This window comes from Chenopodium album, chromosome 7, assembly GCF_948465745.1.
Source record: "Chenopodium album chromosome 7, dcCheAlbu1.1, whole genome shotgun sequence".
Lineage (NCBI taxonomy): Eukaryota > Viridiplantae > Streptophyta > Magnoliopsida > Caryophyllales > Amaranthaceae > Chenopodium > Chenopodium album.
Genome location: NC_137840.1, coordinates 10,730,080 through 10,748,174, shown reverse-complemented (window position 1 = coordinate 10,748,174; position 18,095 = coordinate 10,730,080). Strand labels below are relative to the sequence as shown.

Genomic DNA, 18,095 nt, shown 5'->3' with positions numbered 1-18,095 from the left:
TGAACATAGTCTATCCGGTATCACCAGACTGTTGTGATAGTTTATTCCAAGTCTCACATGAAAGAAATAAGAGAAGACTTCTCATAAGTGAGTACATACTCCAAATAATATGAGACCTTTTGAAATGTGCCCAAAAACAAATCCGTGCAGGCTAAGTCCAAAACGAATAATATAGTATTAATGTGGAGTGGAGTGTGTGTGCAACTTGTTATATTGGGTGACCTGAGCCCAACTGGAAAAAAAATGTCCAGTCAGCAAGAACCGTACCGAGACTGATAAATTCCCGTTTAGGCAACTAGTAATATTCTCCCAGAAATCAAAATTGATCCTAACAACAATGGTGAAAGCTGTAGTCGGAGAAGAAACCCGCCTTCAGTTAGCCGAAGATCGTCTTGCTCAATCTGCAATTCCTGCTCAGGTTTTCTTATCTCTCTCCTAAAAAACCCTCAATTTTAGGGCATCATCACATTATAATTCAAAGTATAATTTCAATTTAATTTTGATTTTGTAGGTAGGGTTAGTAATTGGCAAGCTTAATTCAAAATTAGATCGAGGTTTCATCTTTGATTTAGTACCAACACCCCCAAATGATGCGGGAGATCCTCCATGTTCAATTATTGATCCTCTCAAAGGGGCTGCCGACAAGAAGAAAGTTTCCAAGCCCAAATCTTCTGTTGATTCTTCGTTGCTTTTGATCGATAAGGAATGGGTCGCCGAGCACGCTCGTCAGGTTATTACAACTTTGAATTATAGAATTATGTCCTTAGTTTGTTATAATTATTTGGTTTTTATTGGATGTTGAATTGCGTTTTCTAGTGGAGAATATGTCATTTGTAGTGCATTGTTTGGGAATTGCATTTGAGTTTGGTTTTAATGGTGTGGAATGTTAATGGACTGCTAGAACTTTGTTGTTGGATTTTCGCGAATTTTGGGAGATGATATAGGTGGTTGGTGTTACTAATAATGTGAAATCGCATGGTATTCAAATCGTCTTTAGTTTGAGAATCCTCTGATAATTATCGGACTTTATTTGGCTATTGAGCTATGTTTTCTTTTTTCTTTTTTTTTTTTTTTGGTGATTGGTTTTAGTGATTCTTCGGTGTTGTAAATTTATTGCCAACTACGGATTTTTCAACAAAGTAAGATTTATTCATCAATAGAAAAGTCATACAAAATTTACTAGAAAAATCAAGCCTAGCAAATACAAATTAAATTGGATCAATAGTATTCTAATCGGGCAATCGTGATTCTTGTCGATGACATCAGACATTGATGAATACTATCTCATACCGTTGTTTGATATATATTTCCATGCGGGGTCATTTAATCTATTATAATTTTGAAATAGAACATATTTTAACGAGATTTGTTGTAGGTGTAAAATTGACCTTTGTTGCGACACCACATAAATCTTCATTAACAAAGAATTTTTCTTGCATAAAATACACATCTGTAACTATAAGGACAGAGATAAAACCCAACATATAATGACCCAAAAACTGTATAACATTGAAAATAAATATTGTATTAATGTGATAATGGTAGTCTAGAATGTCATGAGTGGGAGATTCAAGAATGAAACCCTTACCTTAATTACTACCATGTAAAGACCCTATTTCATGCTACAGGTCCCATTTAACTTATAAGTTATTGAATTTATTTGATGGGATACAAAAATAATGAAAATTATAGATTACTTAATTAAATTTCCTTGGAAAAAAGTTGTTAATTTTTTTTTTTAACAACGTACCCGTAACCATGTCCTAAAAATCAGACAGCCCCCCCTTGTCTTGATTTTCGGGATTGACGTATGAGACATTAAGATCCATACCAATATTGGATCCCTCATATCCGGGTCTAGGTAAGAGGTTACATAGATTTTGTCCTTGCTGCGCTGCGTGGGTTTTATTTTTTTATTTTTGTTGGACTTGAATTGCTTAAAGTTGGCATTGGATGGTAAGGGATGAAGGAGGAAGATTCTTGTCGATGACTACGCGGAATAATCATTTTTGGTTCATGTAGCCAACCCCACTTATGGCCGTTATGGGATTAGGGCTTTGGTTGATTAATTGATTGAGTTGCTTAAAGTTCTATCTACCACTTTATATGTAGAGGTTGGTAATTGGGGGCTCATGATGGGAAAGCCTTAAAAGGAAGCCATTTGGAGCAATTAGGAACCAATTCTGTGCAATAAGACCCTAAACCATGCACAGTACACTGTGCTAGACCTCTAAGTCCTGGGAGCTAGTTATTTATATAGCTTCTATCTGGGTTCACATTATGGGAATCCCAAACTTGTTGTATTTCTTATTCTCCTCCTTTACTTTCATGTCTATTACTTATTTATGAATCAGACAAAAAAGTATGTATTAATATCTGATTTGGCACTCTTTGAAAATATTGATGGAAGCTAAGCCTTATCGTTAGGATTCATTGCGCATCTATAAACAGTTTTTCTTTAGCTATACTAGTAGTTTAAAATTCTCTGTCTCATCACCTGCATTCAAGGTTGTTGATTTTGTTGATTGCAGGTTTCTCGGTTGCTGGTAGGTGGTGTTAAGGTTGTTGGTATATATGTATGGGTCGGTGAATCTTCCTTCAAGAATTCAACTTTATTACTTTGCCAGGTAAATATATTGCTTCTACCTTACTCTTCGTGTTAAGGCTGTATCTTTGATGTTTGCAAAGGCATGGGTCTGTAGACTCTGTACAAACCTGATGTCTGTGGAAACTTCAAATTTTCACAAATAGAAACATATTTGTCGCTTGTCTTCATGTTAATGCCTAAGTTGTGAGTTTAATAATATATTCCTACTGCAGGCTATAACACCACCTCATGACCAATTGAACATTATATATTTCTGAAACAATAGTGCTTCTACTCTTCATCTTGTGACCAACCATCCCATTGATGGGGATATTTAATTAGAGGTATACCATCTATTTTGGGATGTTGGTCATGTATACCATGTTAATGTTTTTATGTAATAATGGTTATGGCTGAGTAGGAAAAAAATGCTAAAGACCAAATTATATTTTAGTCAATCAAGCTATGCATTAGGTATAGTTAAGACCAAAAATTATTTAAATTAAAAGACCAAGGGGATAATTCATATCCTTCAAATAGGCTTGGTGAGAAATTATACACCAAAATATCTTGTCACTCCTATTCTACGATAACATCAACAAATGACATAGCATTGAAAATGCAACAAAAATTTTCCGCCTCATATTCTTACCAAAATTGAAGTTAGGAACTTGTATATGCATCGAGAATAGTCAAAGTAGTTAACACCAATTGTGTACGAATAATGATGACCTCTAAGAGGTTTTTCAGGCTTAGAAAAGTTGTGTTGTGTTCACAATCACAGTAGGATGACGGTATCAATGTCGTGGAATCAGCAGGTGTATTTTGTCATATTTATTGTGTAAATTGATAAACTATAAAATTTTCCATTTTGTCAACATATATTATGATGCATTTTGGAACTCAAGGTTCTTCCATTATTGGGATTCAATTGTGGATTGTTAAATGATTAACCTCAATGGTAATTCATGTGTCTGGAGATTTAATTAGTTTATTGTTTTTTTTAGAGTCAGCTTTTTGGAGGAATAAGTAACTGATGTTCAAAAAAGAAGAAAACGGAAATGTGAGTTACAAATGGGAAGTCATCACTAGAAAAACTGATTTCATACATCCAAAAGGAATTTAGTAAATGATCATCATGATTATATCACTAATAGTTTTATTACTATTTCTTTATTGAGACAGAAGGACTTACCGATGGAAGTCTTCAAACAACGCTTGTCCTTCCTTTTTTCTTAAATTTTAACAAGAGAAAGTAGAAAGTAGAAGTTCAATTCTTGTGTCTGTGTCATTACTGATGAGTGGACCACAACCAGCTTTTGTATTTGCATTGATGCCGGCGAGTGATTGGTGATGTGATGGTGGAGTGGAGAGAAAGAGTGTTTGAGGGAGGAGCTCTACGTTGTAATTATGAAGAGATGGCCTGGGTTAGGGTGATGGGTTTGGGCTAGGAATTGTAAATTTTAAGGTATAACATTGACGTAGAGAGGTTAGCTTCTCGGTTCGACGAAGAAGTGCAACGTCATAAAGCTTGATTTTCAGTTTTTAAGGGTAATGATTTCTACTAGTCGGGCTCCCGGAGTTAGATTGCTTAATAAAATATGTTTCGGAATGGAAACGGGCCAATGAGTCCAACTCATAGCGCTGTGACTGACAGGCTTTTTAAGCCATCCGAGTTCGTTTAAGGCCCGGAAATAGCGTTTAAACATTTTTCGGATTTTATTTTTATTTTATTTTCGCATTAGGGTTTTGTTTAGACTACTTAAACGTTTTAGCCGTCTTTAATATTCAGTTTTTGACATTTTTATAATATTCTCAAGAGTTATACTCTTTTCTGGTGGATTCCGGAGTATTTTAACAGATTTATCGCTTGTAAATCTATCTGTTCGCGAAGGATTAGTGCTTGCTTTTCTTTCTACCTTTCCGACTGCGTCAAACATAATATTTCAAATGCTTCATTAATTGGTTTTAATTATTATCGTAGGTCTTGACCAATCTTCAATTAATCAATCAAAGCCTTAATCCCATAATTGGGGTTGGCGACATGAACCAAATTGATTATTCCATGTAGTCATTGACAAAAATCTTCCTCCTCCATCCCTTACGATCCAATGCCTCATTGTCATGCAAATCCATATACTTCATATTCTTCCTAACTCCTTCCAGCCAAATCATTTTCGGTCTCCCTCTCCCTTGTTAACCCCTCCATGGTCCCATTCTTCCACTACTCGTATCGGTGAACTCTTGGGTCTCGTCTTACATGCCCAAACTAATGAGACAAATTTCCTTTAGTTTGTCTGTAATGCTTGCCACAACTACTTTCTTGCGAATAGCCTCATTTCTGATTTTATCTCTTAGAGTATTCCAGCACATCCACCTTAACATGTGCATTTCCGTAATCCCCGGGTTTTTAAAGGGCTTCTTCTTAGAAGCCCAACATTTTGTACCATACCCTTCAACTGTAAGGGAAGGGAAAGCTTCGGTCACATAACACTCCCGTGACTGCTCTCAATTTAAGCCACCCCGACTTAATCCTGTGGACCACGTCTTGATCAATGTCACCATTTTTCTGGATGATTGACTTTTGAGAGTTGAGATACTTCAATATAATGGGGCCTAAATACACTAATGTTAGGGTTATGGTAGTGCTTGAGTATAAAAGAGAAGCAGGCTAGCATTAGGATGTTTGGCAGAAATTGAGTGACATTTTGAATGTGAGACTAGTAGCCTCAAGCTACCACCAAGAGTTATAGCCCAAAGTTACATTTATCCTGTAACCTTTTGCTAGTTTCATTTAAAAAAGACTCAATCTTTCTTATTAATCTTACAATCAGATTACAATATTTGCAGCAGCAATACTAGTCTATAACAGTTACATCAAGAAAAAATCAACCATTACCGTATTTCATTTTTTGATTCATACTCAAGTTCGACATGTTTATCTGACTTCTACTACACATAGGTTGGAAAAATGAATGGGTAGAGTGGTGTTCTGGCTTTGATTTCAATTTGGTATAGTGTTGTTTTGTGACCAAGGCATAGAAATTGAGAAGATACAGGACTAAACTCCAAAAGTGTATAGCATTTTCACTTTGGATACAGCTAGGCTTCAACATTCTCTACTAATCTTTATTTATTTATTATCACTTTATATGATATTTTTTCTTATACCTCATTTTAGCGTCGATCTACTCAAATCTTCAGAATTTTGGGACACCGGAGAATTAGTTTTAGAATTAATACATTAATATGTATTGAATATTCAATATTGTCATTATTTAATCATCTCATCACCATTATATTTCTGATAATTGGGTATAACTTATCATTCCCAAACAACATAGATAATGAGTCAAATGACAATAACTTAGTAATACAAACCACAATAATTGGAAAAAGATTTAGGCTAATAGCAATTGTTTGATCTAGTTTTTCCATGCTGTAGTATTTAGTCCAGACTAGATACTACATCTGTGACATTAGATTGGAATCCCCTAGTTTTCTCTAGAGGATAAGCCTTTTTCACGTACTCTCCGGATCTTTTTAGCCATAGATATGTTGGTATGACAGTGACACGCTTAGCATGAATTGCACACAACTTAGCTGCTTCAAAGAGATCAACAAGGTATTTCTCTGATGCTATGTGAAGAGTAGAGATAGCTTGGTCTTCTAACTGTGTGCCAACTTTCGTTGCTATTTCACATACAGTTTTTGTGAAAGGATTTTTTCGAATAGCATCCCGAGACTTTTGGTTGTCATGAGGAACAACTTTGCGAGGCCGATTGCTATGGGGCATCATCAAGCCATCTCGTGAAATAGACTTACCTGCAGTTTTCAATTGCATTTTTATAACCTATAATGATGAATATCTATGTGGAGTCTGCTTGGTACGAGCCATGGGAGTTTTCTTCTTTGTGAGATATGAAACGTTAATGGTTGAATTATTATTTGTCGCTCTCTCTTTCTTTGAGAACCTTTGTGATTATGAAGGGAGCTGTATCATAAAGTATTATTTATATATAACCTAATTTACAAAATAGAAATTGGGACTTTTTGTGATTATAATAATTTCATAATCCGTTATGATATGGAAATTGTGGATTACTTTCTTTAGAATATTTACAAAAAGTGTATAAAATCAATAAAATAAATAAAACAAGGAAACAATATCGCTATGATATATGTAAATAATGAAAAAATGATTACTTCCTCCATCACTCTTGTTTGACCATATTATTACGTTAGAAAAGAAATTATGTGGGGCTTTGTTAGTTTCATAATATCAACTTTACAATTATTATTATTATTACTACTATTACTCCCTCTGTCCCACTTACTTGCAACATTTTGACTGTACACGCTTGACGATGCACATGTTTGACCGTCGATATCTTTTATTATATATTTATAAAGTCTATAAAAATTTCATATTAAGAAACTATACATTAAAATAAACCCAACAATATTTTACATGATTACATTGACTTTCATATAATAGCTAAAAAAGATGGTCAAAGTGAGATTTGTGAATAGTGCAAAAAGTCAAAACGTTGTAAGTAATTTGGGACGGAGGGAGTATTAGTTTTGTACCCGTGTGATGCCCGGGTTGTTTATTGAATTTTAAGATAAAATTTTAATTTATATGTCAAATTTTAAAATATATCATTGATACAAAATTAGTTAGGAATTGAAGTATTGTTGTGACGATTTGCTATCTATATGAATTGGTTGAAATGTTCGATTTAATACATCAAAAAAAAAAAAAATATAGCAAAAAATAAATAAAATAAAATAAATGTTCAAAGTCCGTTGGGTTGACCCGACTCGAACCCAACCCAAAACTTTGGGCAAGGGTTAAACATTTCGTGACTCATAACCTGAAATGACTTATGACCCGACCCTAATTGACAGAGCTACATAGTAATAAATTTCTATTAGATTATAACCGGTATATATATTATAAATGGATGTTTTACGCTTTGAACTACGTACTTCCTTCGCTGCAAAAAATATTATGGTATTAAAAATAAGTTTATATAATAATTTTTGTGAATTACTCCCTCCGTCCCATAATTAAAGGCAAATATACTATTTTGGGTGTCCCAAAATGTTCTCCTATTACTAAAAATAACACCTAATCATTACTTACTTTTTCGCTTTTTCATACAAATTACACACGTACCTAAAAAATCATTACTTACTTTTTACTTTTTCATACAAAGTACACACATACTCAAACAATCATTACTTACTTTTTAACTTTTCTATACAATATTCTCCACTTTTTTTTTTTATCCCTATACAACATTCTTCACTTTTAATCTTTTTCATACAATATTCCTCTACTTTTTCCATCCTCCTTAAAAACCGTACTTTTAGAGTTATTTGCCTGTAATTATGGGAAGGAGGGAGTATATTCTAATAATTTTTTTGAATAAAATTATAATTCAATTTGTACATCTGAAATATTGGTATTTTATCGAAAATAAACTCTAAACTAACAATTTTATCCTAAAATTCTATCCAAATAGAAATCTAAACTAACTTTTTTATCTTATGAAATCTATTTAAATATATCCAACGTGGCGCGACACTTGGCGAAAAGTTAGAACGCCAAGTGTCGCTGCCTTGTGACCTGGCTTAAAGTTTAGCTTTATATATTAGATAGATATATGATTATTATTATTATTTTCTTCATAATTTAACTAATGTTTAAATAATCTCTTGGAAATGCTTTATTGCTAGTTTGATCTCATTTATATGTGAAACTAAAACTAATTAATCAATCAACAGTCATGTGACCAGACCTGTATTTTATAAGAGTAGTCAAAGATTAACAATTACACAAAAAATTAAATCACATTAAACTTTAATTTTGCAAAACTATGATCTTTGTTGATGTGATCAAACCTACATATCCTTTTTTTCAAACTTTTTCCCATATCGTTGTTTGCAAAATCCTTCTATGCAGGGTCTGACAAGATCTGACCTCATTGCATAAACTTTGAAAAAAGATAACTTAAACCCAAATACGGGTTAAGATACATTCAATAATGGAGATTTATTGTGACAATAATTATAGATCTTGCTAAAAATAAGAAAAGAAAAAGGGGCTTACTGCCGCCGTAAAGGCTGGTGGCAGCCCCAAGATGAACAAGAAAGAACTAGGTATGTGAGAGAAGAGAGAGAGAAGGTAGAAGGCTAGTAGATTGGCTGAACTATCTAAACAAATCTCATTTGAACATATTTTGTCTTCAAAATTTATTACTTTATTTTGAGGCTGTCTTATTTGTATGTGAAATTGTGAATTTGCCTGAGGAAACTTATTTTGTTTGGAACAGAATAATGTATTTTGTGTGAACTTTTGTCTGAATATTTATGAACTTTACTGGTGTGAAATAAGTCAAAACAAGTTGAATTAAATGGGACCTTAGTACTTCTGCATATTTTGTTTAGATACTTCGTATCATTGTAATCTTTGGCCATATAATAGTATTCCCACCCTACATTCTTTCAGATTCTTTTTCTGGTGGCATTCTTTATGCAAAAAGAAGTTAATGAGCTATGAATTTGAAAATTCTATGTGCCTAAGCTCCATATTTCTTTTGTGTGTAGTCAATGGAATGAATTGACTAGATATTTTTTTTATTCAGACTGTTACAGGAGTAGCAGATGCAGCTCCTTTATTGGAAAATGGTTCTGATGAAATGTTGCTTCTTCACATATCTTATAGCCCTAGGAGGTAACTTTATTTTTTTTTCCTGTTGCCATTTTTTTTTTCTCCTTTAGATTGTTTTTGTCTGAAACTTTTAGGTTATGAGATTGACATATCACTCAAGCAGGTGGACGTGTCGAAATTGCTCAGTGTCCTCAAATATAACATCAAGTAGCCTTCGACCTTGTGATTTTAAATTGGGAAAAGTTCTAAATTCCCTCCAAACTTTTCGGTGCATCTACAATTTTTGTATGAGGTATATCTCTAGATGTTTTGTATAATTATTAGTTTGGCTCATGTTTGTTTGTGATTGTTGGATGTTTATTATTTTTCCCTTTATCCATCTGTTATTTTAAATTCATTGTACTAAGTATTCTGCTTTGCTTATCTCCTAGTTAAACCAGGGTTTCCTTTTTACTGTTTTTGTTTACAAAAGTCAGTTCATTGACTTATAAAAAAAATCAGGTGGGGAGAATTTGATTTCTAATTAATTCATTCACTAAAGTCCTTTTTTTTAATCAGGAAAAAGGAATAGTAACTCTAATTTTGAACTTGTATCATAAGTAAAGAAAATAAAAATTTTAGCTAAGTTATTTTGATTAGCAACAAAGAAATAGGTGGTGTAGAGAGAGGAAATATACCATCATATATAGCTAGGAAAACTTTGAGTTATTGCATTAAAGACTTATCACTCAATTATTACCATAATTTCTATATGACATTAAATCACATTGCTATAAGAAGCCACACCAATGGTGGCTTGAGGTGAATAGATGTTTGTAGAGAATTAGAGCTCAATTAGGGAAGGAGGCTGATAAGCTTTTGTCTTCTAATTCTAAAGCAAAGAGAATTGGCATCATATGGACTTGTGGTAAGTAAAATGGCTGAGATCTCTTATAATTATTAAAGGCCCACAAGGCCACTAATTACTAATTCTAAAAGGTTTATTATAAGTACAAATTCATTACTATGGCCCCAACCATAACCCATTTTCTCATATAATTGCAACAATGGGTTATTCTAGTAGAGTCTCAATCATGGGGTATGTTCTCAAAATATTCACATGACCTATTTACCTTTGTAGTAGGTCATGTTGTCCACTTGGTACTGTATCGTTGGCTCTCCTACTCATTCTCTCTCTATTACCCCCCCCCCCACCACAATATTGCTAGCTTTCCCCTACTGCCTAGGCACGCCTCACTCCCAGTCTCTAGGAAATGGGCTTTAGCTAGGTGAGGCTCAGTCACCTACGGAAGGCGCGCGCCTCGTGCGCCTCAAAGTGCCTTTGGTAAGGCGCGCCTTTGTGCCTCAAGGAAAATATCTAAAATTTAAGTTATAAATTGAAGAATGATGGACATTTTTTCAAATTCAGACTATCTTAACTTTAAATATATCATTACTTAATTTATTATGAATCTTTTTAATTGGTATTAAGTACTATCAAAGTAAAAAATAATTGAAATAAATATATAAATACATGCGCCTTGCATACAAAAGGTGCGCGCCTTCGCCTTGCGCCTCACGCCTAGGCTGCAAGGACCATTTGCGCCTTGGTGCGCCTTGCGCTTTTTAAAACTAAGCTGCCACCAGCTACAATTACTTCTTTCCCATCGAATAATCTTTTTCATTGGTCTTTGCAAAGCACCACCATGTCAAACAGCCGTACACAAGCTAAAATCATAGATGGGAATTTAGTCTGAGTTGTCTTATCACGACTCCTTTGAGTCTGGAGGTTGAATTTGACCACCCAGTTCAAAAAAACTCGAGTGTTTTCTTGTAATAATGACGGTCCCATAATGCCTTGATTCCAGACTTTAGGAACTACTTGCAATTTAGGTATTGTTTGGCTGCCAAAAAAAAAAAAAAAAAAAAAAAAAATCGGGGAATTGAAAATTCATGTGAATTTTAATATAGGATTTATTTGGTTGACCATAAAAACTGAAAAATGTAGGAAGTGTAAATTTATGGAATTTTTAACATTCCCATTATTTGCAAAATGCTTTCATAACAAGTTAACAACCAAACAACTTTAGCCAATTCTTAGGAAATTTTATGTGGGTTTTTAATTCGATGAGATACAAATGCCTATGGCAATATAATTCTCATGTCAACCAAATAATACCATAATTTATCATTCTTGTTGAAGACCATTCCTATAATTTATTTTGCAGAATTAACTTGTGGTTTTTCTCAAACTAATTATTTAGGCATTAGCATATACTTATGGTGTTTAAATTTTGTTATAACCATTATCAGATTGCCATTTACTCATGAAAATATGTCAAAAGCCAAATTGATGAATGATGTCTTACTTGATGGGATTTCAAATCATGTCAAGGAGCTAAAAGGAGCAAAAGCAATCGTTGATGGTGATTTGGTAAGGTTTCTACTAATAAAACTTCCATCTCACTCTTCTCTGTTAATATTAATTACATCTTTCATGAGGGTTTTTATTCCTTCATTTCATTTTTCTTTGATTTTTTGGTGCACAAGATAGGATGAAATATAAGTAGCAATTGCTATATACACACACACACACACACACACACACACACACACACACACACACATATATATATATATATATATATATATATATATATATATATATATATTACTGATTTTATTTAATACTTATATTTTCAACTTTTTTTTTTAATTTATTTTTTAACAAAAGGCTTTGTACAAATTTCTAGGCAAAAAATCTTAATGCTTAATTAATAAATTGAAGGGCTTCTCATTAAGGTTAAGAGAGAGATAGTGGGAATGATTAAATTACGACCCCACCACTATCCACCTTACCCACAACACCAACACATCTCGACATCCACCTCTTTCCCACACCATGACTACCTAAATCCCTCGCCGATCCCATCTCAACCCCGTAAACACCATCCGAACCACTCATAACTAAATCAACCCTCCCCGAAACCTCACCCCACCATCTTGAAGTCGCTGTACCCATCCCAAAATGCCCACTCCACCCTCTCCAAAAGCCACAAGTTTAATGATTAATATTTCTAATTATCAACTATTTGTTTTTTTTTTTTTTTTTCTTTCTTTACAGAAAGATGGTATTGATGAATGAGACATTAAGACAATTCAAACAAAATCCCACATTATTATGTTTTATAATAACTATAAATCACAAAAACTAGTCTAATTATAGTTTGTGAATGGAGTTAAGAGTCAAAAGATGTCGACTAATAACAATCGTAGGAGATATACTGCTTTTTCTAAAACAAACCACATACACGCCCATATAATACACTAGTAGAAATATATTTATTTCATTTTCCAAAAAAAAAACTGTTGATAAAAATTCAACCATATTATTATATATTTTTTTATTTCATACTCAATTGTACTGGATTCACCATGCGTAGTGTTCCGTATATCTATTTCATACCACGTATCGAACCCTTTCCCATGTAATCTTGTTTAATAGTATGATGGTTTTTGCAATACTCCTTTTATATACTCCGTCTGTTCTTTTTTGTTCTACCCAATTTGCTTTATTTTATTTTTGGCTTACCCTTTTGCTATCTTACCCCTTCATCCCCACAATAATTACACATTATCATTCCCTCTCTCTTAATTTATTCACCTTTTTCTTATACAAACCCACCTTTTTACACTCTCTTACTTTATCCTGCTTCATCTTACACACCCTCACATTCTTCAATAGTTTTTTAAAACTGCAAATAACAGAGGAAATACAAATGTATGTCCCCTAGATTGAGATTTATCTTTGGCATGCATACAGAAACCTTATTATTATGTTGGAGCATTGAAGACCGTGTTGTCTATGATTATGGGCCTTATGGCATTTCCTTTTCGTATCCTTATGTATACATTATGACATATATATTTTGGAGCTTCTCATCATGCTATCTTTGATTCTTTGATAGGTTGATGTAATCACGGATGGGTCATGTGCACCTGGTGGTGTGCATGAAGTTGAAATTCTTTTTCCTTTTATGAAAGACACATCATCAGAAGGTGCTGATATAATTCTCAATCTTGCAATTACTGTTAATTTTGCATAAATTCTGAATATGTTGTTTTTTTTGTGGTTGTGTGTGAAGCCAGCAGCCAAAATAATGTTGTTGGTATCCTCGTTTTTTCGGGAACAGTGTGCTCATATTCATATCTGAACTCAAAAGAACCTATTTCACAAGCAGTGGCTGATATTAAGGTATTTTCAAATAGGATGTACTTTGGAATTTTGTTATTGTGTATAAGTTTCTTGTCTCAGTATCTTGAATAACCAGGGACATTTTGTTCCGTATACTTATGATACTAGTAGAATCTGATATGGCAAAGGCATGGCTTTAATGATGTATACTATTATGAAAATCAATAAGCAAGAACTATATCATCACTATCCTGTAGTAGGTTTTAGATTCTTTTGTCCTGTTACTGGCTCTCTTCTTACCATTTTCAATTCTACACGAATATTTGTTTGATGTAGGAAGATATCATCATGAGCTTGAGAACCAGATTGGATATGATTACTGACGAGGCTGATAGGGAAACTGCTACTGCTTCTGAAAATGGTTCTGAAACATATATAAAGACATCCAAAATGGACTCTATCAACCAGATCATCCAGCAGCCCTTGAGGTAATTCTTGACATAGCAGTTTTTCCATTGTGGGTGAGTTAGATAGAAAAAAATAAAAATAAAAATCTAATCTATTCTGATTGAGCATCAAAGTGCATAAAACTTCCTCTCTCTTTTAGATAGATTTTAACATTTTTGCTTTCACGTTTGCCAATGAACAATAATTTTAACCGTTAATATCTATAATCACGCATTAGTAAAAATTATAAATATTACATGTAATGAAGTAGACATTGTTTTTCTGTAAGTATAAATCACGAAATGCAGTTCTGGAGTATGTGACTAGTGTGCGCTGTAGAAATGTTGCTAGTACAAAAGAAAGGAGGAAGTAGTTAATACCACTTGGTTTATCATAATTGCTTTTTTTGTTGATTGCCTTCTACAATTTTAATGCCCCACTTTATATCCCCTCCCTCCTATCCCCTAAAAAACAAACCCTTTGTATCTGTAGTAACAGATCTACATGCTTTCTTTTTCACTCTATTGTCACTATTCCCTTTTAAAAGTATTTTTATTGATCTTTTCAAAGCAATCTGCAATTAGCATAATGTAAGGCTTGTGTGTGCTTAGACCTGGTTATTGCATTATTTATGTTGAATCGACAGAAGTTTGATGGAATGTGTTACTTGGAGTGGAGTCATGTTTGACATGCCCATCCTTTTATCTTTAATTTGTATAAAATAATTTTTTTGTATGGTTGCAGAAAGCAATGCATGCTGACATTTCCGCGGAGAGTATTCATACCTTGGCTGGCAGGCACTTTCGTTTGTGATTATCTTTTGCCAGCTGAAAGCTTTGAGGTTTGTGGTTTATGTTTCATATGCCAAATATCCTGTTACTTTTTCTTTTCTTTTCTTATTTTTTTTGCTGGAAAAAAGAATTGGAAGAGGGTAATCATGCATACTATTCTGAAATATATAATTAGTGTATCAGTGCTGTGTGGCATAACTTGTTGAAAATTGCTTGTTAAATGTTATTGTAAATCCTGGCAGAAAAGCTGAGGCAAACCATTGTTAGAAGGAACTGAACTTGTCTCCTGATAAAATTTTGGGATATTCTCATTGGAAATCCTAAATTTGTCTGTTATATTGGGTAAACAGAAAAAAAAAGTAAAACACAAATGACCCCGTGTTATTATATACTTATTAACCTGTGAACTTAATTATAAAAACTCGTTGAAAAAACTGTTACGTTAATAAAAATTGATGAAAATCATTAAACATTAAGGGAAGTTTGCTTATGGGATTTTAGGAAATGGGAAAGGTAATCCAATTATGTTTTCTTTTTATGGTGTTTAGCTGGTTTATTTCATCTTAACATTCCTCAAAATATTAAAAAACTTCAGTCACTTGTCCACCATAACTCCTACTCCATTGTGACAGAGTGACATCACTGACATGTCTTTCAGTGCCACCACTACTGAAATTTCCCAACCATCGACATATTATGACACAAACATCACCCAGCCCGGTGCTATTAGGCTTCCCCGCCGCCATCTTTTCTCTGGCCCATTAACTCAGACCACTGACATCTACCATACATGGTAGTATGGTACCATCCACAAAAAGTGACCACCTCAAAACCTGCCCACCCTGCCACAGCCATGAACGACCCTCTCTAACAATGCTTTCTCCACCACCTAACAGGTGTGCTAGAAAAGGAAGTTCTTGAGGGGAAAAAAAAAGGAAAGAAAAAAAGGTGTGAGAAATTGTAAGGAAAAATAGTGCACTAAAGGATAATAATGCTTATGGTCTTCTTTCTTCTTCTCCTTCCCTGCAATCTTCCCACCATGTTACTTCCTTAACCTAATCCTTCTCGGCATTCTCCCCTCCATGTCTTCTTCCTTAATCTTATCCTCCCTACTTTTCAATGATTTATCACATGCACCTGCATCACAGCAAGTCTGCAACATATTCTTTCCAATTTCATTGTTTTAATTTTGAAAATGGTAAAAGGTATCTGCTAAGGGCATATCTGGTTTCCATTGACTTAATAAAGAGAGTAAAAGTTATTTGGGAAAGTTTTCTAGGAATTATTTGAAGGACATTGTTTCACATCCTTGAAGTTTCGCAATGTTCCTCAGATAAAAATCTCCCTCTGATATCTTTCAAGCCTCTTGCATGACAACAAACACATCCTCACTGGCTATACCACCGCAATCTCCACCACTTTCTTGCAAACCAACTTAAGGACCACATTAAATCTAATTCACCACCTGGCAAACCACCATATAAAGCCACTGAAAGTTTACCCTGGGGGAGGGGAGGGAATAGACTACTCCCTTATGATTTTATTTTCATTCTAGGCATATATAGGAAAAATTCACATGATTAATCTCAACTATCAGCGGTGTTCCCATATTAATCCAAACTTTGGGTTATCTTAGAATAATCTCTACTATGAAGGGTAAGCTAGCTAGAGAAGCAGTTGAAAATTGTTTAGTTAAAAGCTTATGGAAGTTGAATAGCTGTCTTAATTTGGGAAGCTATATTCACTTGTTGGAGTCAACAAGTTTGCTAATATAGACAGTTGAAAGTTCATTGGAAGTTTAGCTTAAAATAAAAAGACCTGATTGAAGTGTTTGCTTAATAGAATTGAACATAATAAGTTAGCTGGATTTGAGTTTGAAGTGGAAAATTAGCTGCTTGTGACGCTTGCCAATTTGAGCCCAAGGGTTTACTTAGAAAAAAATTGACCTTGTTAAAGATGCATGACTTGTCATTTAACTGTGGAATGTTATTGGAAAAGAAAGCAGGTGAATACTTTTATACTACCTGCACTTTTATGCTCTGCTGTAATTTCGTTAAACTTGTGCACTTGGCTCTCAAAAGTGTAGAAAGTGTGTGAGTACCCTGTTATATAAGCTATTTTTATTTTTAACTTGTGCAGTTAGCTCCCAAATTAAGTTTATAATCACTATCTTCTTCTTCTTCTTTTTTTTTTCTTTTTTTTTCTTTTTTTTTTTTTTCCCCTTTCTCTTTATCAAAAGTAAAAACTATGCACATGTTTTGCACCATTTTCGTATCTTGATGTTTAGATAAACTATTGTTTACAGGCCCTTAGTGATCACTTTGTTGAGTTGTTGTCGATGGAAGCTCCTGAAGACGCCTCAACATTCTTACAACCAGAGAATGAACTTCCAAATTTGACTGCCAAACCATTCTGGAATGTAGTGGCCCCCTCTTATCAAATATCAGGTACTGCTCATATTGTAAGCCAAAGCAAGAACTCGCAAAGTGATCCCAAAAAATCAATCGCCAAAAATGTTAATGCCTTGGTTGCTGGTTTCATTCTGCTCATTGCAATTATGCTGGGTTCAGTATTCTATGCAAGGAGTTCTAATTGAAGATATGTGTTTACCAGTAGTGATAAGTTGTTTTGTAGAAGACCATTAGTTGGTTTCATTGTAGTTTTCTTTTTACTTCACATCGTCCAATATAGTGACCCTGCAAATTTAATTAACTTACAGCAAATAGAGAAAAACAACTTAGTTATGTATATTGGTTTATGATAGGATTTGTTTGAAGATTTCTACAATAATTGTTCTTGTTCACTGTGGCGTATCACCCTTTTTTGGATATCAGGTCATGACTGACTACCTGCACTTTTACACCTTGTTTGGATAGAAGAAAATGGAAGGAAAATAAAGGAAGAGAAAGAGAGAGGGACAAACTCTATTGTTTGGGTAAAGGATTGGGGGAAGGAAGGGAAAGGAGAGGGAGGTTTCCCTCTCTCTTTAATAAGCATAACCCCCCTCCCTTTCTTCTCTCTTCCCTTCCTTTTCTATCCCTCTCCTTTCCTTTCCTTCCTTATTTCCTATCCAAACAAAGCGTTGTTCAGGTTTTGTTATTCCATTTTGTTGATGTTCTTTCTTCTGGAATGTTTTTGTTGCAACATTCTATAAGATATTGCAGAGGGAGTATCAATGTATCACTTAACGGTGTGTTTGGATAAAGAAAGGGGAAGGAAAAGAAGGGGAGGGAGGAGAAGAGGACGGGAGGGAAGAATGGTAAGTTATCCAAATGAAAGATACCTTATCTCTCCATTTCCCTTCCCTTACTTTCCCTCCATTTTCTTCAATCCAAACTCACCGTTAAGGATTTAACGTAGCATTACAAGATCAAGTTGACATTAGCACGCATCACTTGTATGGCTTAAAAAAAAAAA

The 18,095-nt window shown here is 34.0% G+C and overlaps 1 protein-coding gene across 2 annotated transcripts; it reads left to right on the top strand.

Annotated features, from left to right (window-relative positions):
- The first annotated feature begins 279 nt into the window (after positions 1–279).
- LOC145640903 (uncharacterized) lies at positions 280–17,511 on the top strand. Of its 2 annotated transcripts, none has more exons than XM_081692134.1 (11): positions 280–418; positions 512–730; positions 2,532–2,627; positions 9,241–9,329; positions 9,430–9,558; positions 11,559–11,679; positions 13,214–13,304; positions 13,391–13,500; positions 13,777–13,928; positions 14,632–14,728; positions 16,984–17,511. In XM_081692134.1, exons 1-11 carry the CDS (start codon positions 338–340, stop codon positions 17,272–17,274), a joined length of 1,476 nt encoding a protein of 491 aa, XP_081548260.1. In that variant the 5' UTR covers positions 280–337; the 3' UTR covers positions 17,275–17,511. The 2 variants fall into 2 exon arrangements, with proteins under 2 accessions (XP_081548260.1, XP_081548259.1); XM_081692133.1 differs by having other exon boundaries at positions 9,427–9,558.
- The last annotated feature ends 584 nt before the right edge of the window (positions 17,512–18,095 follow it).